We start from the raw sequence: 20631 nt of genomic DNA, 5'->3' as shown, positions 1-20631 counted from the left end.
CCAAGTGTCGTGCAGAGGTCATGGGTTCAAATCCCGCTTAAGCTTACTGGTAAATATTTTTAAGGCTTTGATTTCAGAACTGCCTAACTTGCATACGGAGGCCAAGGGCCATGGGTTCGAATTCCGTCGAAATTCTTTTCTGGTTAATTTGCAATTGCTTAAATTGCAGTTACCACCGCGACGATCATAACCTTGTTATTGTATTTCCGCAGTTCACATCATCTTTATTCTGTACATAAGTCCAATGATCTTTCAAGTGATAATAAAGCCCATTAAATAGTCATGAAACAAGTGTAAACATTAAGAAATAAATTGAAGTTTCTCGAAACGTTCGGTAAACTTCAGCTTGTGGCCAATCCCAGTGCAGTGTGCCAGGAAGCTGAGATTTTTAAAGGCGACGCTGACAAGTCAGAGTGTGTCATTCTACTGAACTTAAATGAAATAAGCGTGAAAGAGAAGGGGCAAAACCTTATTCCAAACACATGAATGTAGCGAGCATTCCAATGATTCTTCTACTACAACTTGTAGTGTTCTTGAAGCTTGTCACAGCTAATGACCATTGCAAAGAAGGAAGGTGCCAAACTTATGCCCTCGATATCTACGGAGATGCTGTAGAGAACTCAGAGTTTGTTGACCATGTTTTTCACAAGTTTCCAACGATAAACCCAATTCATTGCCTCAGCTCGTGTGTAGATGACTGTCGGTGTTTGTCGTTCAACTACAAGGAAAATAACGAAGAAAAAGTTTGCGAGTTGAATGAAGGCAGCCACTTTATAAACCAGAGCTCTCTCAAACATTCTCCGGGTTCACGTTATTACAACCTTCGAAGGGAATTCAGCCAAGAGGTATTATGGATAATGCTAATCCAAATGATAAGTGAAGAATAATTTTAAGTGCTAAACGAACGCTCTTAGGTGGTCTTAAATTTGATTCATATCCATGCTCAGTTTGAAAAGTTTCATGGTAAAACTGAAAATATCAATCTCTATCAATCTCAATAATTCAATAACTGTTTTTTCGCGAAGGGTTAACTCCTTCTCTTCTTTTTTTCTCAAAAAGTCTCAGAGACGAATTCCTTTAAATTCCAATTCCATGGTATAAGCTTCATGATTTATCAAAAAATATATACACACTTTCTTGCTGGTTAAATAAAGCCATGGTTACTATCAGAGTTTGGCCAAGCGAAGTTGTCATGAGTTAAAGAAGTGTTTTTATCAAAAACGAGGAAACAAGAATAAAGCATTCGTAAATAACTAACCGAGATACATCACATGAGACTTCAACAGAAGACGAATATTACAAACATGCAATTAATCAGAAATCCCAGGACAATATTATGATGATGGGGTTTCTCAGATTAGAATTAATTTACTTGAACCTTTTTAAATATTAATACAAACATATTGATCTCTATGAGTTGTTCAACCAAAAACAAATTCTTGAGGCCTAAGCTTGACCCAAGATCTTTCAAATTGCCTTTCATGAACCACTTTGTGATCGCTTGTCCCTTTTTAACTATTCAAATTGAAATAAAACGAAAGGCTGTTCTGAATAACGTAGACTACCACATTTTTGTTAGAATACCAATTTAGGCTTTATTATAAATAAATAAGATCTTGATGATATACAAGTGCCTCTCTTGACACGGCAAATAACGCTGTTTCGCTGATTAAAATAGGACATTCAAATAGTTTTGAATATCACTCAACATGACTCTATAAGTGTTGGAAAATAAGTCAATCAACAGTTTTTTTTAAAAGCGCTTTTAAGGTTTTATTACTTAAAAATTTTAAATCTCAATAGATTTCCTGCCTTATCTATTATGTCACGGCTCGAGAATTCCACTATCACTCATCACATACTTTTTATTGTGAGTTCCCATGAATAACTTTGGTTCTAGTGATCTACATATTTCTCATCGCATCTCTATTTCTATATCAATCAATTTTTCAGAGACGCAGTGTGACCTCATGTGGTGACGTCATATGCGTAAATGGCTGCTGCAAGAACAATCCTTGTCAAAATGGAGGAAAATGCGTAGAAATGTGTGAGCCCACCAGCGTTCGGTACAACTGCTCTTGTTCAGAAAAGTTTTTTGGCAGACACTGTGAATTTGAAAGAAAAAGCTGCCAGGCCTATAAGGCTGCAGGCGAAAGGAGTTCTGGATTGTACACAATCACTGATGACAGCAATCGATCCTTCCAAGTGTTTTGTGACTTTGAATCTGAGCCCGGGTTTGCATGGAACTTGATCCAGTCGTTCAGCTTGTCCAATAAAGACATTTTTAAGGTAAGTAGCGTTAGGTTTCCTTAAGATGTATTTCACAACCTCAACTATGCTTTCGAGATGAAAATGACCAATTAAAGCAAAAAGGTCGTCTAGGATTCTTCTTTGTGGCTGTGGCTTATACTAAACTTATGCTCGTTTTTTTTTCCACGATCAAATAGCGCAAAGCAAGTCTTTCGAGTAGGAGGAACTCGATCCTCTCACAGACGTATTTGGCGTCCTCCAAGGCTCAAAGGCTTTCCTTAGGCGATTGCTTGCGTGCATTTATGACCGATGCGAATAAACGATTTGACGCAAATTTCAGAGAGCAAGGTTTTGGTCGTTTATGGTGGGAGTCATCCTAATTACAAAAGCATCTATCTTCTTTCCAACATCTTAGGCTGATTTAGCAACAGAACGGGAACATCAGTTGACGACGGCGAGTGCAAATTAAACAACTGGCTTGACCAATGGCAGAGCGGCAAATTGGGCACCGGAAGTCGTGTTTAGTCCTTTCCGCGCGTTTTCCCGTCGTCAACTGACGTTCCCGTTTTGTTGCTAAATCAGCCTATTAACTAAAGTCTCGGACCACCGAATGGATCATTTACGAGTTGCCACTAAGCTTCTGTTCCAAAACGAGGCTACGTGCAATGCAATTAAGCAATAGAAAACGTTTTCCATGTTTGCATAGCCTGATATAAACGCAAGAGGGGTTGGGAGAAATCGAGACAGTTTCGTCTCGGGTTTGCATAACTGTCTATTGCTTTTATAAAATATTTTTCCCGAGAAAAAAAGCAAAACTCTCTTGTTTAGAGCACTGATTAAAAGACAAATTCATACCAGTCGCGAAGTCTTGTACACGAACAGGAGTCCATTGATGGGCTCCTGACACGAAGCAGTCCCTGTTTTGCAAAAAATATGCTTTCCAAAATACGGTTTTTTTGTCGCTTAAAATGTCAGCTCAAGTGAAAAAAAATTGACACAGCATGTTTCTAAAGATTTTCCAAGTTTCAGCCGACGAGGAAATGGGTGAATAAAGTAAACTTGTTGAGGTTTTCAACTCAAAACCTTTTTTCAAATTCCTGCTTGCGTGATTAGCGCGCGAAAAGCGAAACATCTTGATGTCACAACCATGTTTACATACTCTCATGCAAACACGCCTCTCGGCCAATCAGAGCGCGCGTACTATCTTAGTTATTTTATAATACAATATAATACTGGTTTATTCATGATGTCTAACAACATACAAAAGTGTATAAAAATACAAAAACGAGAAGATAAGAAAACAAAAATAAAATACATCATGAAAAGGAAACATGAGGTCTACCCTAAATAAAAATAAAAATACGTTAAATTATTACCTATACTATTTACATAGATTGAAAATTCATGATCAAAGGAAAGGTTTAATTTGCACTTAGCCTCGTTTTGAAAGAGACAGTTTTTGAACTCGGAAATGGCCTGTTCTCTTCACAATTAGATACGGCTAAGTGACAGTAAATTGGACTGACTTGATAAATTAAATTTTTGATGAAGTTTTTTCTTTGCAGGGCGTTATCTTCTCTGATTACACTGACGTAGATGCAACCAACGACGATCAACCAAACTGGCATGCTTACTTGATCCGGCCAGCATACCTTTCATGGCTTGGGGCCCAGTCCACTCACTGGCGAGCTACTTGTCGCTATGATACCGACGGAGTTAAGTACACAGATTACATGCGAATATCTTTAAGAGATTGTAACATACTTACTCTACAAACTGAACATGGCACGTGCTTCCAATTCGAGTTCGTTGATATCCGAGGAAATGAATGCTTTAACTGTACCTTATCTCTGTGGAATGAAAAAGGTATTTTTCCTCTGCATACAGACAGTAACTCGATTCTTTGCGAATTCAATGGTTTAGCAGGTGCAAAATTTTCGGAAGACAACTTTGGTTTGTACGATTTTGTTAATCCCTCACATCGTTGTTCCTTAAATGCTTCTTCTACAACCCAGTTCTGGCTTGGGGGTCAGTGAAACCAATTCCCCTGGAGGAGGAGGAGGAGGAGGAGCAGCAGCAGCAGCAGTAGTAGTATTAGTACTAGTAGTACTAGTAGTAGTAGTAGTAGTAGTAGTAGTAGTAGTAGTAGTAGTAGCAGTAGCAGTAGCAGTAGCAGTAGCAGTAGCAGTAGCAGTAGCAGTAGCAGTAGCAGTAGCAGTAGCAGTAGCAGTAGCAGTAGCAGTAGCAGTAGCAGTAACAGTAGCAGTAGCAGTAGCAGTAGCAGTAGCAGTAGAGTAGCAGTAGCAGTAGCAGTAGTAGTAGTAGTAGTAGTAGTAGTAGTAGTAGTAGTAGTAGTAGTAGTAGTAGTAGTAGTAGTAGTAGTAGTAGTAGTAGTAGTAGTAGTAGTAGTAGTAGTAGTAGTAGTAGTAGTAGTAGTAGTAGTAGTAGTAGTAGTAGTAGTAGTAGTAGTAGTAGTGGTAGTGGTAGTGGTAGTGGTAGTGGTAGTGGTAGTGGTAGTGGCAGTGGTAGTGGTAGTAGTAGTAGTAGTAGTAGTAGTAGTAGCAGTAGTAGTAGTAGTAGTAGTCGTGGTAGTAGTTAATAAGTAGCAGTAGCAGCGGCAGTTGCAATACCAGTAGAAGTAATAGCAGCAGTAGTAGAAGTAGTAGTACTACCATTGGTAAGAAAATTTGGTTGCCTATACATCCAATAAATTTTGGTTCTAAGAAAATCGTCCGTACGCGTCCGTACATACGTACACCTGTTCATGTAAGCCGGGGTGAAATTTTGCATTATAAGCGCCTGCGCATAGCCACCCGGACTTTTAGAGATAAAAAACAACAACGCCGATTCTTTCTTTCGTCTTATTTTACAAATCTTAACATTGACGTGGATAACAGAGAAAGAGCTAGAGCGAGAGATAAAAACAAAGACGACCAATTTTGTTGGAAGAAAAAAGTGAAAATTTTATAGCGGCGGTGAGAAAATGAAAAATGCTAGCGGCCACCAAGGTGAAAATGAGCTGCAGTGAAAACAAATTAAGTTGACAGGAACGCATACCGGACATTTCCTCCATACAACTCGCGTAATGAGGAAGTTTCTGGAAGTTTCACTTATAGTCGTGCATAACCACGGCAAAGAAATGTACAAAAAAGTGTGCTGCACATGCAAAGTTGTTGTTTTTGCTAATTACACCTACTGAATATTTTGGCCGTTTTCGTTGCCGTCGCCGCCTAGCATTACACGATTTTATATTTCGTTCGAGTTAAATATAAATATCAACGAGAGCTTTGCTTTTAGACCCGGCTAAGGGCTATTTATTTGATGTTTCATAAGTTTTCATTCATGACTTCACCTGTCGAAATTTGACCAAGAGGGGGAAGGAAAGAATAGGTTACTCCTGGAGCGTGACCAAAAGCGTGATCAAGCAAAAGGCAAAGCCATAGGAAACCTTTTTCGCAAAATGTTGTCGTCAGTCTAGCACAAGAAACATTAATCTAGATTTTTTACTCGGGCAAATTTAGTTGCCCCTAAAATGGTTAGTTTTGGGCCAAAACGAAACGCAAGGTACCCGTGCGGTATTCTCTTCCCTACCCTACGCTACTGAGTTTTTTTACCCCTGCCCTCAGAGTCTGTACGGACAGTAGCCCTTCGGTCGTACGCTAACGTGATAACCAAATTTTCTCGGATCCATGGGTTGCCAATTTTCTTTTCCGCTGCGCGCGCGGTCGCTCCGCTATTACGTATAATCATACAGGAGGAAATGAATTTCATTACTAGCCTATTTACATGATTAATAGATTGGAATTGTTATGAAACCCGTCAGACGCTTTTGTTATATGTTTTTGTGGACTTGAAGGTGCACGAAGTTCAATAGCATTCCTAGCATTTTGATCTTATTGACCAATAAAAACGTCCCATTAGTTTATTGCGTCACAATTTGCCAACAGAAAACGAAGTATTGTACACCTTCACGGAGCTTCCAACAGAAACTACATCACCGTTGTTTTTATATTTGATGTTTCAGCTGTTTGTTGTCTTTCATAACCAGTCTCCTCTAATAACTTATGATGATATTCGTTAGAGTTCATGAGAAGTTTTATGCTTTCTTTTATTGCTTTTTTTTAATGTTAGGTACTCTCATGTCATTCACTTTATTTAAAAATCCTTGTCCCTACGAAGAGTATTAAGGACAATGAAAGAGGAAATGAGTTTCACTTTCAACTTGATTTAACTTACACAATAAACATAATCTACTTTCTCTGGGCAAATGATCGATCTGATATCGACCTAGTTCATGTAATCATAAGTTTTTGATTTCTTATTTAAACGTGACTAAGTTCCGTATTTCATTAAATTTTTTAGCTGGTGTTACTAAACGGATGAAGAGTATTCATTTTTGTTGAGGTAGTGGTAGTGGTAGTGGCAGTGATAGTGATTGTGGTTGTGGTGGTGGTGGTGGTGGTGGTGGTAGTGCTTTTGGTAGTTGTAGTAGTGGTAGTGGTTGTAGCAGCAGCAGTATTAGCATTGCAGTATTAGCATTGCAAAACAACGGCTAAAGTATACTATATTATTAGGAAAACAATTATACTAACAGTATTCTACAGAAATGTGAGCAAACATGGGGGATTGTCTTCGAGCAAGCGCACAATGCGTGTTTTTCGGATAGCACCGTTATATAGATCTAGAACTACCAAAGGTTAATTTTTCCCACGTTGACTGTCGTAGCTCCTTTTTGATGAATTTAACATTACCTTGAGACGGTTTAACAGGCAAGAGTTTCAAAGTTTATTTCCTACCTATAGAGCTATGCAGAAAGTATGGGTTAGAGGGTACCGACAAGTGGTACAACCGTCAACCCTTACCACTTTCAGAGAATAGAGAAGTGAGGATAACTTGAGATATCACTTTCTTTACGGACAAGCGGCTGAAGTACAATCGATAAGATATTACCGTAGTATGCAAAGACACACTGGAGTGGACACGTATCGACATTGCTGAGCCAGCGCACCAAAGTATACTTGCTACTGAGGAGGAGATGGTGGAAAGGTATCAAGACCTAGCCCTCTGTTGAGGCCTCAAATGTAATAAATGACCCTAAATGTAATAAAGGTCCTAATTGTAATAACTTTTGGCCCTAAATGTAATAAAGGTCCTAAATGTAATACCTTTTGGCCCTAAATGTAATAAAGGTCCTAAGTGTAATTCTTTCAGCTCTTATTATGCTTAGGGTCATAAGAAGATTTCATAGTGTTTGCTTTCAGCCTTATTACAGGTTAACTGAGCGCCAGAATGTGTCTAGGGAATATCAAACACTAAATACCCCAGGCAGAACCCCTATATAGCCATTTGAGTAACAACTTATTATTATTCATGTAGTGAAATCCTGGATAAAAAGTTAGCATAAAAATTCACTTCAAGAAGTACTCCTGGTAGAAATTAAAATCAAAGTTAGGAAGTCACAAAAACTATCAAGATATACTACCCTTAATACCTGGCTGTTTATATATAACTTCGTGTTCACAGCATTCTGTATGGACCGACCGACATACTCTTTTGGAAAATGATTAAAAAAAATAATAAAATAAACCATTTCTTTTTTGGGCGCAACACTAAAAAACCCCATAGGCAAAAGTAGTTAATTTACTACGATTGTTTCTAATGAACATTAATACTTCCTTCAATTACTAATTACTACTGTATTTTGAAAACTTTTGTGTAGATTCCATTTGTTTAAGGAAACACGATCGAGACGTAGTTACTTTATAAGTGTTTCTCCTACTTCTTGAGCGCTCTAGCCGCTTTCTAAGTTTATGAATATCTATGAAGACTACAATAGGGCGAAGAAAGTGAATCGCCAGCTGGCTATGAAATTAATATCGCATCAGACCGTCGCATGTTTCAGTCAGGGACTTTATCAAGTTTGGGGCTGTTATACTACATACATCACATTTAGGCTAAAACCTATTACACATATAATATTATTAGACCCTTTTTTACATTTAGGGCCAAAAGTTATTACATTTAGGACCTTTATTACATTTAGGGCCAAAAGTTATTACACTTAGGACCTTTATTACATTTAGGGCCAAAAGTTATTACACTTAGGACCTTTATTACATTTAGGGTCATTTATTACATTTGATGCCTCAACACCCTCGAAACTAAAAGAATCCACAGAGCCATGAGAGTGAAATTATACTCATCATTTCAAAACTGTTTTAATGTATACTGTAATACTGTATATAAATTAGTTTGAATCATTGCATTATCTTAAAATACGTCTCTTAAAACAATTTCAAAACAAGACGAAGGCGTGTGCGTAAATGCAATTTCAAAACAGGATTTTAATAATGGTAACTGAATTTAGTGGAGTACAATTTGGTCTGAAATCATACGCGTGATTGTAATATCACAAGAGTATGATTTCAGACCAAAATCGCACGACACGAATTATATAATTGTACATCTCATTTTGTAGCCGAATTAGAGATGATGCAATATAGAGCGAAAATAGTGCGATTTAAAACAGAAATGACGCGATTTGGAACATGAATGACACCATTTAGAACAGATGTGATTAAGAGCAAAATCATAATGTGAATAAATCACACCGACTGAGAGCCAATCAGATTACAGGGATAACCATTAATTTCCAAATGGATATAAAAAAAAAGCTGGTAATTGCCTAGTTAGCCCCACGCAGACGTTCTTCAGCGCTTCGTGCCTCAAGCTCGTTCTTATAATTCCCGCGAAGGTGTAGGAAACTAATTAACAATTATTCTTCGAGCTCTAATGGGCTCTGAGTCAATAGCCTATGAGGCCGAAGACCGAATGGGCTATTGACTCAGACGTCATGAGGACTGCAAAAGGAATTGTTTTAGTAAAATCCAACTACTTGGTCAAAAATATCGAGACAAAACAACTTTTAATTAGCTAGCAAAACGCGATTCAGCCGCCATTGTTTTGGTTTTCAAAGCCGGCGCTTTTCGCTATTAGTGGGCTATAACATATAGCCTAGTAACATTTCCACCAACCAGAACGCAGAATTGATAATAGACCACTAGTTGGATTTTACTAATACAGTAGAACCCCCGTAACTCGAACTCTGTTAGCGAAGGTTCGAGTTATTGGGATCGATTTCGAAATTCAACTTGGTATGTTTAGAATCAATAGTTACTGATTTTCAGCACTTTTGTGTTTGGTGCAGTGTAAATTTAAACCATTTCATCGGAAACGGTAACATGATTACGCCTTCTTTTATACGATAAATCGTAATTTGTTCGTTTCAAGTGATTAAAATCAAGTTGCTATAGAGTTGACAAGTAGTAGTTTTAGTGTCTTTACCTTTACACAACAACAAGAGCTAATGAGATAGCATCCGAGTGGAGTTAAAAGAACCAGAATTCGAGTTATCGGGGTACATTTCAGTGGCTTTTTGATCAAGGGAAAGGAAATTTGAGTTATCCGAACTCGAATTATCGGGGTTCTACTGTATTTGCTTTTCCATGATAAATAATTAAAGCCCATTCTAGAGAAAACCAATTTTTTTAAGAATTCTTTTGATGTTGCAAAGTAGACCATTTGGGCTAGCTAGAAACCTGCATGCGGTTTTGGTTATTTGCAATTGGCCCAGGACCAGTTCATTTTTTTAGAATATATCTAGCTCGATTTTTTACAACGTTACTACGCTTAAAGCGTTGTTGCTTAACCACTTTTTGTCGCCAAAACTTTAATTTTATCTTCCGTGAAGCCGTTCCTCAGGGCTTCGTGCGTCGTTCCTATAATTCCCACGTCAGCATAAGAGGCTATAAAAAATTAAAGCTCACTTTAGAGACAATCAGTTGGTTTTAATAAATACTTTCGACAGTTTTCGATGTCGAGAATTCGACCATTTTGCCCTAGGAACCGGCGATTTTGGTAATTTGGTCCAGGACCAGCTTATTTTCCAGAATATATGTTTTGTCGTCAAAACCCTTATCTCTCATGAAGCCATTATAAAAACAGCTGCTGCCATTTCTTTTTTCTTTTCTTGTCCAACACTACCGTAACCCTTTTTCCGCTGTTGTGTAATTTCCGGGTTTATCAAGCTGATTCAAATTATCGCTTTTTGACCATGTCCCCGCCAAATGGCTGTAATTTCTGGAGCTGAGTTTTTGCAAATAAAGTCAGATAGGCGAAATAAGATCCTTCAAAATGAAGTTAATTATTAATAAATTAAACATTAACACAGATATAACATATACACGCACACCAACAATCAACCCACTTTCATTGCCTTGACACTTACAGTCTACAGGACAAGAGTGCGAATGTCATGTTTGGAGATGGAAGTAGACATAGTGCTGATAATATTACTCCTCCATTTTGGCTTTGTCAAAACCAATGATCTCTGTAGAGAGGGGAAATGTCAAACATATGCCCTCGATATCTACGGTGATGCCATGGAGAACACAGAGTTAGTTGACCATGTTTTTCACAGGACCCCAACGAGAAACGCAATTCATTGCCACAGCTCGTGTGTAGATGACTGTCGATGTTTGTCGTTCAACTACAAGGAAAATAACGGAGGAAACGTTTGCGAGTTGAATGAAGGCAGCCACTTTATAAACCAGAGCTCTCTCAAAAGTTCTCCAGGGTCGCGTTATTACAACCTTCGAAGGGAATTCAGCCAAAAGGTATAATAGTTTTAAAACTCTCAATTCTCAATTTTCTTCGTCGCATGTGTACGGAATAGACTCGCTAAACGTTTTTCTCGCGTTAGTTACTTTTCTATTAAACGCGAAGTTTTCAAAGACCGAGTACTGCAGGTCCTTTTCGGGAATTGCCTGGTGAAGACAAGCACGTCGCGATCAAGAACAAAATGTTTTTAGTTTGCTTTTGTTTTTACTTTCACGATCGTGAGACAAACAAGCTTTTAATACAAATAACTTCACCTAAATCAATCATGTTTACTTAATAGTCAATAACTGAAATATTTGATGGGCAATTCCTATACCTGGCTTTTTAATATTGATTCTAAAAAGTAAGTCATTGATATAACCAATGGTATCGAACCCATTTTTAAGCAGTCAATGTCATAATTGTTTTTCAATTGAATATCTCGTAAATGTATTATAAATTGTATAAGCCCGGTTATATTGAAAAAATCCTATTAACTGAGTGTGGGCGAATTGTCACCTCTAATTGGAAAGAAAAAAATGGCTTATTTTTGCAGTCTCTATAAAAAAAAAAACTAACTAACTAACTAACTAACACACTGCTTCAAATGTGTGATATTTTTTTTAATTTTTTTTTTAAACGTATCAGTAGTAGCAGGAAGATCTGTGCAAGCTTTAAGCTTGTTACAGTTTTTCTGAGGAGATCTTAATTCTAAAATGTAGTCAGTGGGTGAATGCTTTTCATCTCAAAATATGCTTCTTTGTTATTATGACTCGATTTCGTCTTCAAACTATGCCTAACAATTTCAAAACAAGTCATACTTTATACTAATTACCTTTCCGCTATAAATAATTAATTAAGAAAAGCATTTTCGAGAATGAATTTTTTTCCAAACAATTCTTCCAATGCTTCAAAGTGGGTCATTTTGCATTTCACTAGAAAACGGCGTTTCCGGTCATTTGGCCCAGGACCAATTCATATTCGATAATCGTATACCTGAAAATGTAAAAACAGGAAAGATTTTTGAATTTATTAGGCATTATGATATGGCAAAAATGCCTCTAAATTTGGAATCCTTTTTGTCCAATGGAATGGTGGTCGGAAGCAGCTGGTCCCTCCATGTAAGGGAACCCGGATTTCAGAATCAGGGAAATTTGGAAATTTGGGCTTTGGAATCCGGAATACCACTAACGATTGGAAACTGGAATCCAAGTTCCACCGTCAAAGTCCGGAATCCAGTTCCTGGAATCCGGAATCCACAGCTTGGAATCTACAATTCAATACGTTTTTGAATTCCCTTACATCAGAGGCACCCAACGAGAATATGGTTCAAAACCACTTAAACATAGCATTGTTAAACGTATTTTAGTATTTCAACGGTGGATATGGGTATATTTTTATCCCCTATAAATTTTTCATCTGTTCGGAATTCCTAACTGAAAGTCTGGTGATCCGAAAATTATAGGGATCAAAACTTACCTGTTCGAAAATTTCAGCCAGAAAAAAGGCTCCCGAAAATTCTAGGTGACCTTTTTAGGGTAAAAATCCGTTGAAAATGGGCAATTTTACCATTTCTTAGATGTTCGAAAATGCTAGGAGAGGCAGGCAAGCAAAAAAAAATACAACAAATGTTCCGAAAATTCTAGATCTCAAATCGTCTTCCGAACAGATATTTTTCCGAAAATTGTCGTTAGGTGCCCCTGTTACATGGGGCGAAGCTGGCGTGATATTGTGCTTCGTTTCATGATATACGTTAACCAGGACAAATAAAGTGACCATCTTACTGCTAGGAACTAGCCACCTGAGCCTGGCTAGCCTGCGAATATAGAGCTCTCGATCCCGTGGCGGGCTGCATAGGTTAATTAACGTTCATTTTTGTGTAGGGTATCACATGATTTCGTGCGCAATTAAGAATAAACATTGTGGTCTTTGAAAAATTTACAAGTGCTCATTTATCCCAAATTGCAAGAAAAAAAAGGGGGGAAATGTGATAAAAAATTAAAGCAAGAACAAAAAAACACTAATCTGATAACGAGCGCTTTATTAATCTCGCTCTGTTTGACCCACTCTCTCTTTGAAAAGAAGGCGATATATTTTGGAAACAGTATTTATAGAACTGTGAAAGGTTTGAACCCAGGAGTCATTTCAAAAAAATATAGGTTGAGTTTGATCGTCCGGGTGAACATAGTCCTGAATAGGTGTTGACAGTGACTGACGTTTCGACAACCTGTGCGGTAGTCATCCTCAGAGTCAAAGTGAGTTGTATCACGTCAGTTGATGGTATTATACTCTGGTTATTGATCTGATTGGTCAATTACGTCGTGATGTTATTGGTCGTCTGTCAGTTAAGCCGTGATGTCATTGGCTATATGAAGACTCGTAATCAATAATAGGTGTGTTTCGATCCGTCTATTGTCGCAGTTAAACAGTCTTCTGTTGTTAGTCAAATTGTCATTCTCTCGTAGTTAGTTTTGCTTGATCTCGTCAATAAGTCGTTTGTACGACGCTGGTAACTGTTGGCTACGATTCAGTGGCGTTTGTTCTAAGTTAGTAAACCAGCTTTCTAAAGTAAGACGTTGATAGTAGTCTGTAGAATACGTTATACATGTCGCAGAGTGCCAGTCAATTTGACGTTTCGTCTTTAAATGGTGCTCAGCAATGTGATTGTTGACGTCACCATTCTTCGTAGCTCGTTTGTGTTCGGTCAGTCGCGTGCTTAGGTTTCTGCCGGTTTCACCAATGTAAGAATAAAATTATAGAATAAAATTCACGGGCCAGACGAAATGAATACACATAAAAAGTCACTCTCATTTGTCAGACTGCCAAGTAATAAAAAAATTAAGGTTTTCTTTTTTTTTTCTCGGCTGGTGTCTAGTACATAGATTGGCGTAAATGTGCACTACGCATATAAAACTTCCAGGCTGGCATATTCGAAGACATCTTACAACTGCATGTTAACTATGCATTATTACACTTTGATTTCCACTTTTTTAGAATCACCATGCGAAGTCATGTGATGGTGATGTCACGTGCGTCAATGGCTGCTGCAAGAAGAATCCTTGTCAAAATGGGGGAGCATGCACAGAAATTTGTGAGCCCACGAGTGTTCGGTACAACTGTTCTTGCCGTGAAAAGTTTATTGGCAGACACTGTGAGTTTGAAAGAAAAAGCTGCCAGGCCTATAAAGCAGCAGGAGAAAGGAGTTCTGGATTGTACACAATCATTGATGACAGCAATCAATCCTTCCAAGTGTTTTGTGACTTTGACTCTGAGCCTGGGTTTGCATGGAACTTGATTCAGTCGTTCAGATTGTCCCAAACACAGGTAAACACTCACTCGTATGATTACAGACTGAATTGGACTCCACTCAGTCCTATTACCATTATTATCTAAACCTAATGCTTTTTTGACGTTCTCGTTGCCGTTGCCGTCGCCGCCGTCGGATGTTAAGGTCCCTTCGAAATTAAGGACACTTCAGTGGAAATCGTCAGATTAAGTCAGTTCTTTTGTTAAAGTAGGTTTTTAACATTTTGAATAAATGAATAAATAATTATATATTAAAGTAAATAAAAGCGAGGTCACGAGGACAATAGAGGTGACTTCAATTCGGTTTTTCTTTTTTGATTTCTAGAATATTATCTTTTCTGGCTACACCAATGCTATCATCCGCGATCAACCAAACTGGCATGCGTACCTGATACACCCTACATATCTTGCGTGGCTTAGAACCCATTCCACTCACTGGCGAGCTACTTGTCGCTATGATACCAACGGGGTTGTGTACACGGATTACATGAGAACATCCCTTGCAAACTGCGATATAACTACCTTGCCGGAAGGCACTCCTTCTAATGTTTGCTTCCAGTTCGAATTCATTAACATACGGGGACACGAATGCTTTAACTGTACGGCACCTCTCTGGAATTACCCTGCTTTACATACAGACAGTGGCCTCACTTTTTGCGAATTTAACGCGACAGAAGGAGCAGTTTACAGCGAAGATAACTTTGGTTCGTATTCCTATGCAAATCCGTTACATCGCTGTTCTTCAGGTCCCAACTCTACTACTCAGTTCTGGTTGGGAGGACAGTAAAATAAAGTCACCTCGAGTCAGTGCATGTTGACTTTTACCAGGCTAAATTACTGCATTATACAGTTTTCATGTATTAAGTGGAAGATCAACGGTTAGCAGAAGAACTTTGTAGAGACCCTTAAAAAGCTAAAGTATTTTTCGATGCTGGTGAAGATTTTTTTGTTTAATGACATGTTGCTTTTGTGTAAGTCTTATGTTTACTGTTAGGGTACATTGTTACTCAGTCTGCTTCATTGTATGCGCTTCTCTTCGTAATCATTAATATTTATTCAGTTCATTCTATTTATTTCGGTGTTGGGCATTTTAACTTTATTCAGGGATATATGTTATACAAATAAATTTGTTTTTAGGTCGGTTCGGAAATCAAAAGTTCCACCGTATCTCAAATATCTTTTGTTAAGGGACAAAGGATGGTGTTTACAAGCTGTCCGAACAGCTGGACACACGTTAGTTTTTACTAGCAAACCTTTGCTGGTCAGTTAAGTCCTTTGCTAAAAGATTTTTGCACCGACCTCTTTGGTGTTGGGATCAATCAAAAATAGAAGTTGGACGCATGGTAATTGCAGGAAACATCATAAGTGTAGTTTCAGTCTTTCACAACTAAAGGTTTAACTGAGGTTAAGAAACACCTCTTCAAGCTTACTCAAGAAACACGGAAACAAGTTCAAAAGATAGAAATAGGTAGATGCATTCAGCTGTGGAATAGGAAAACAAGCGTTTCCTGTTAACGAAGTTCGTTTACTTAAACCTGGGGTTAGTTCTCATTTTCGCTTCCAAACTTGAATCATAATCAGATTTCCTTATCTCATTAAAATCTAACTTAAGGCCACGCGTCCTAACATCTTTTGAGTTCTGTGTTCTCTGTTGAACCAGTTTTAGCCAAATTTCACTAACTTTTCTGACCTCAAACTAGAATTTCTTTCGACACAATCTTAGGAAAAAATTTAGTTTCTTCCAAACTATTGTTTTGGTTCCCTGTAAAGGAATTTGGGTATAGAGATATTTCTAGTTTTGCAAATTTCTTCCACGCGTAGCGGGAGTCGACTCAATTTCAGTTCCTTTTGTTTTCTAAACTCTGACACTTACTAACACCTTTTCCTTGCATATGAATGCCTTGTAAAACTGCAAAAAAACAATTAAGTTAATTGTTCAATATAAATAGAACCTCTTTTGAGTAGCTTCACAGTTACGCCTTGAGATCTGAGATAGCTAAGAGGAGTTTGTAACTTCAACGGAAAGATTAAAACCATCGTCAACTGCCAAACTCTGGTTGTGTCACCTCTCTTCACGTAATCCATTTAACAAGTAGATTCCATGTTGCCGTGCGTCTGTTCAGTAATAGATCACATATGACGTCAAAATGTGGTAAAAACAAAGAAGTGGCACACGAGCCGCAGGCAAGTGTGTCACTGTTGTTTTTACCACATTTTGACGTCCTCTGTGATCTATTACTGAACAGACCCACGGCAACATGGAATCTATTTGCTTTATACAATGATCAGAAAAGAAAAAGACCGATACACACACCTGCCTCGAACCGCTTGACCTTTTGAGGATTTGTGCTAGTTTAGGCATTTTTTAAGTCCCAAACCCAACTTTTCATCTTAGCTTCTTCTTTATCTTACTTGTGTACAGTTTCTTCCAAAGTTTTTCACCGTCTTTTCTTGCTCAAAGAAGAATAATGGCGAAAACATTTTGCAAAACAGCGAGTCTCTCGTAGCGAAGACACACGATGGCAACTGTTGTGAAGATTTCTTGTAGTTTAGGCATTGTCAAGTAGTCAATAGCTTTTTTGGTCTCCGTTTCTCCATTTTTCTTCTTTGTAAATAGCTCCTGCTAAACTTTTTCCGAAGCTTTCACTTGCCTCAATCCGAAATAATCTCACAAACATTTTCAAAACCGCGTGCCATGTTGAACAAAACAAAGAAAACAAGTTTCCCGTGACGTCATCCATGTATCTGTACTCTAATAGATCATGGGCAACGACCAATCACAGCGCGCGTAGCATTTACATCATTGTATAAAAGTCTGTAGAAGTTCCCCTCTACATTACTGTCTGAAATGTCAGAATGGTACGCCCTCCCTTCCGAGGTTTTTTATTACCAGGACAACCGTTATTACAAAATTGCTCTAAATTGCTTTGCCAGGAAAAGGAACAATAACTAAATGGTCCGGATCCTTTAAAAAAGTGTGGGAAAATTGTAGTTGTTTTATATACTACTAACTGACCGTAACCGCGTAATTCATCAAAGTTTGCTAAGCAAGGTCAGAACGAAAACGATTGAATCTATCAGATAAACTTGTTTATCAAACAAGTGTTTAAAAAGTTTTCATTCTTACCCGCTGTATCGAAGGAGTTTCCGGCTGCCGCGCTAAAATTGAATGAACTGCGCGTTTAAATTGTCACCAGACAAACTTGAACTTCACAAACTGTTAGCTGCAGCTGTAGCTGTCCGCTATTTCCTTCTATTGAATTGTCAATCTGAAAAAATTCTTGACATTTTGCTTTATTCCTTATTGGTCATTGAGCTCACAGGGTCCAGAGGAGTTTCGTGTGAATAAATGAATTACTAAAAATCCTCGCTAAAATCACATTTGCTCAGTGAAAATGTAAAACCTTCCAGAGCATAGTCTACCCGGCAGAGGAAAAAAAAACTTTTTGGAACGAGCAGGATTTTGGCATGAGGCAAAAGTCGTGTAGGCTTCCCTTTTATCGCTCCGATCTTGAGGACATTTACTTTACTACGTCATTTCCGTCATCATCTTTTGGAGTGCACAGCGAACGAAAGCGCTATCTCGAAGCCGTAAATTTCGGTCGCCGAAAATGAATTTGAACGCCTTTTTATGCCGTTTTCCTACAGTATTTGGCAAATACATAAGAATTCTAGATCAGGTTAGTAAAATCAGGCGATTTCATTCAATTCCGTTTGAGTTTCAGGGATTCAAGAATCGGCCCCAAATTTGTTTCCTCCCTTTCCGTATTTTATACTGTAAGCCGATTTTGCGAGCCCTAAGTCTCTTGGTTTGCGGTCTATAGAATGTGTAAAACGAAACAGTAACGCGATCAAAATAACCTATTTTTTCAGAGGTTTTCGACGGGTTTTGATGTTCTAACGACAAATAAAAAAAACACATCTCCTCTGGACCTGGTGGGATTCGACAAGTAGCTGCTATAGTATATGATGACCCCCTGTTCATAAGAAATTTTTGGCTCCCCTCCCCTTTTGTCCCAAATTAATTGAAATACCCACCGCCGCCCCCCCTCCCCCCCCTTCAAAAAAAAAGGAGAGGAAAGGAAAAGAAAGAAGGAGAGCGAGGACAAAGAAAACAAGAAAAATGACTAACTGATTTTGTTACTTTTTCCTAATGAAACGTTTGATTTGGTATGCTTTTGTGCTCTTTTGCATTTTAGTGGGTTAGAATTGCCTTTTGGTGCATAGATTAATAAAGCAGGGGGTCCGGGGGCATGCTTCCCCGGGAAAACTGAACTTTCTGAAAGTCTGGTTTTTGGCATTCTGGTAGGATGTTAGCATTATTACAAATGCCGCCGGCGTCACTGCACAATTTAAAGGAATTTTTTGGTGACCCCTCCTTTATATATTTTTTATAATCTGTTTAAGTTTCCTTCAGCAGCATACTTAAAAAATGTATAACTGTTCTAGTGAGGCCTTAAACTGTTATTCGCTACGGTATATCGTGCACCAGCCGGTAAATTCTAACCTAAGCGGAAAAACATAATAATCTTTAAACTGCCGTCTGGGTGGTGTTTCATGTCATGCAAACCTGTGTACTGTCGCAATTTGTAATAATCATCGCATTTTGTAATACCTGTCGCAATTTGTAATAAATCCATCGCACTTTGTAATACCTGTCGCAATTTGTAATAAATTCATCGCACTTTGTAATACCTGTCGCAATTTGTAATATACCGTGTCGCACTTTGCAATAAAAAGGCTGTCGCAATTTGTAACAACTGTCCATCGCACTTTGTAATAAAGTAAGCTGTCGCAATTTGTAATAATTCCATCGCACTTTGTAATACCTTTTTGAGAGTAATCAAACTTACTTCGTCAACATTAATATAATGCCGAAATAGGCATGGTACTTCATAAACAAAGATGATGACGTCAGCTAGCACGTAACATCTCCGCTCATTCAAACATTTAACTTTATTATTTAGATTAATGTTGATTAGTTATCTGACTTACGAAATGCTGTATTCTTAAACTGTGCTATTGTACTAGGTGGTTTTCATTCAATGGTTACCCGGCGGGTGTACTTCCTTATATGGCCAATACGGGGATGTACCTCTGGACAGAGCGTTGTCAGAGTACAGAATCTAGACACACTAGACACAAACGAGCTATTATTAAAAAGCATTTAATTTCCGCAAATTGTAACATCCATCCTACGTCATTCGAATAAGGACACCAGGAGAGTTCCTTGTTAGATCTTATAACAAGTCTACACAACACGTGGTGCACCGTCCTTGTCTAACGCGCAATCTTAAAGAAGTAATAGTGGCTTCTTTTTTGGCCAAATTAATCAAACGAGGCCTGGAAAGATTCAAAATGTTTACTGCAAATAATTACAAAAAACCTCACCAGTGGTAAACCGTCGAACCACAACAGAAACCTAAACACAAAATCCAATTAATCGCTAGCCAATACCTTCGTATGTACCTGTTTTTATAACACTCACTTGGGGTCTTACACTGAGCCGGCTGGGCATTTGGTCCCTCATTCTCACTTGATTTGGTCCCATATAGGAACAAAAGGAGTACTCATTCCATCTTAAAACAATTGTTTTCTATAAGAAGTCCTCTAAAGCAAATACCATGGGGATAGTAAAAAATTATCCTTCCCTGCGTATATACAACTCGTAAGACCTTGCAATTCTTCCGAGCGTGTTCTGGATTACTGTTTTTCCACAAAATGGAAAGGATGGAATAAACCATTCATTACTACTTGAGTTACCCTATCTAAGGATCAAACCAAAGACACAAGGCTAACAAGGTAAAAAATGATACCCTATTAAAGGCTCGAGATCCTCAGAAACCATACCCCATCAGGCGGTACTTACCTATCTAGCCCATCCATATATGGGATTATTCCCCCCCCCCCCCCCCCCCCCCCCCACCGAAGACTTCACTTGGCAAGCAAACATGGATTTGGACGACGAATGCCAGGTTATTCATGAATTTTATGTTGTTAAATGTTGCTTTAGTTATTTAAATATTTTTGAATTTAAACATGATTCATCCCTTTTTGGTGATATGTCACAGGAAGTTTCATGTCTTTCATAAAAGCGTTTCTAGTTGGTCACGTGACTAATCAAGGCAGAAAAATTTATAACGTAAGACATGCATGTTTGACCAAAGAAAATGTTACGGAGATGTTACGTGCTAGCAGCCGTCATCATCTTTGTTTATGAAGTACCATGCATATTTTGGCATTACATTAATGTTGACGAAGTAAGTTGAATCACTCTCAAAAAATTATTACAAAGTGCGATGGAATTATTACAAATTGCGACAGCTTAGTTTATTACAAAGTGCGATGGACTGTTATTACAAATTGCGACACCTTTTTTATTACAGAGTGCGACACGGTTCATTACAAATTGCGACA

General features: G+C 38.1%; 2 protein-coding genes across 2 annotated transcripts; both read left to right on the top strand.

The window, feature by feature from the left end:
* The first annotated feature begins 482 nt into the window (after nucleotides 1–482).
* LOC140931722 (uncharacterized) lies at nucleotides 483–4286 on the top strand. Its single transcript, XM_073381480.1, has 3 exons — nucleotides 483–845; nucleotides 1954–2289; nucleotides 3816–4286. Exons 1-3 carry the CDS (start codon nucleotides 483–485, stop codon nucleotides 4284–4286), a joined length of 1170 nt encoding a protein of 389 aa, XP_073237581.1.
* A 6288-nt stretch (nucleotides 4287–10574) lies between these two features.
* LOC140931713 (uncharacterized) lies at nucleotides 10575–15001 on the top strand. Its single transcript, XM_073381475.1, has 3 exons — nucleotides 10575–10925; nucleotides 13903–14232; nucleotides 14540–15001. Exons 1-3 carry the CDS (start codon nucleotides 10575–10577, stop codon nucleotides 14999–15001), a joined length of 1143 nt encoding a protein of 380 aa, XP_073237576.1.
* The last annotated feature ends 5630 nt before the right edge of the window (nucleotides 15002–20631 follow it).

The sequence above is a fragment of the Porites lutea genome, chromosome 1, assembly GCF_958299795.1.
Source record: "Porites lutea chromosome 1, jaPorLute2.1, whole genome shotgun sequence".
Taxonomy (NCBI): Eukaryota; Metazoa; Cnidaria; class Anthozoa; order Scleractinia; family Poritidae; genus Porites; species Porites lutea.
This window is presented reverse-complemented; position numbering and strand designations above follow the sequence as displayed.

Bases quoted from the DNA above. Each gene is read 5' to 3' on its own strand.
- LOC140931713 (XM_073381475.1), top strand. From the start codon at position 10,575: ATGGAAGTAGACATAGTGCTGATAATATTACTCCTCCATTTTGGCTTT. The intron at 10,926-13,902 runs GTATAATAGTTT...CCACTTTTTTAG, and splicing joins GAAGGGAATTCAGCCAAAAG to AATCACCATGCGAAGTCATG. The intron at 14,233-14,539 runs GTAAACACTCAC...TTTGATTTCTAG, and splicing joins TCAGATTGTCCCAAACACAG to AATATTATCTTTTCTGGCTA.
- LOC140931722 (XM_073381480.1), top strand. From the start codon at position 483: ATGAATGTAGCGAGCATTCCAATGATTCTTCTACTACAACTTGTAGTG. The intron at 846-1,953 runs GTATTATGGATA...TCAATTTTTCAG, and splicing joins GAAGGGAATTCAGCCAAGAG to AGACGCAGTGTGACCTCATG. The intron at 2,290-3,815 runs GTAAGTAGCGTT...TTTTCTTTGCAG, and splicing joins CCAATAAAGACATTTTTAAG to GGCGTTATCTTCTCTGATTA.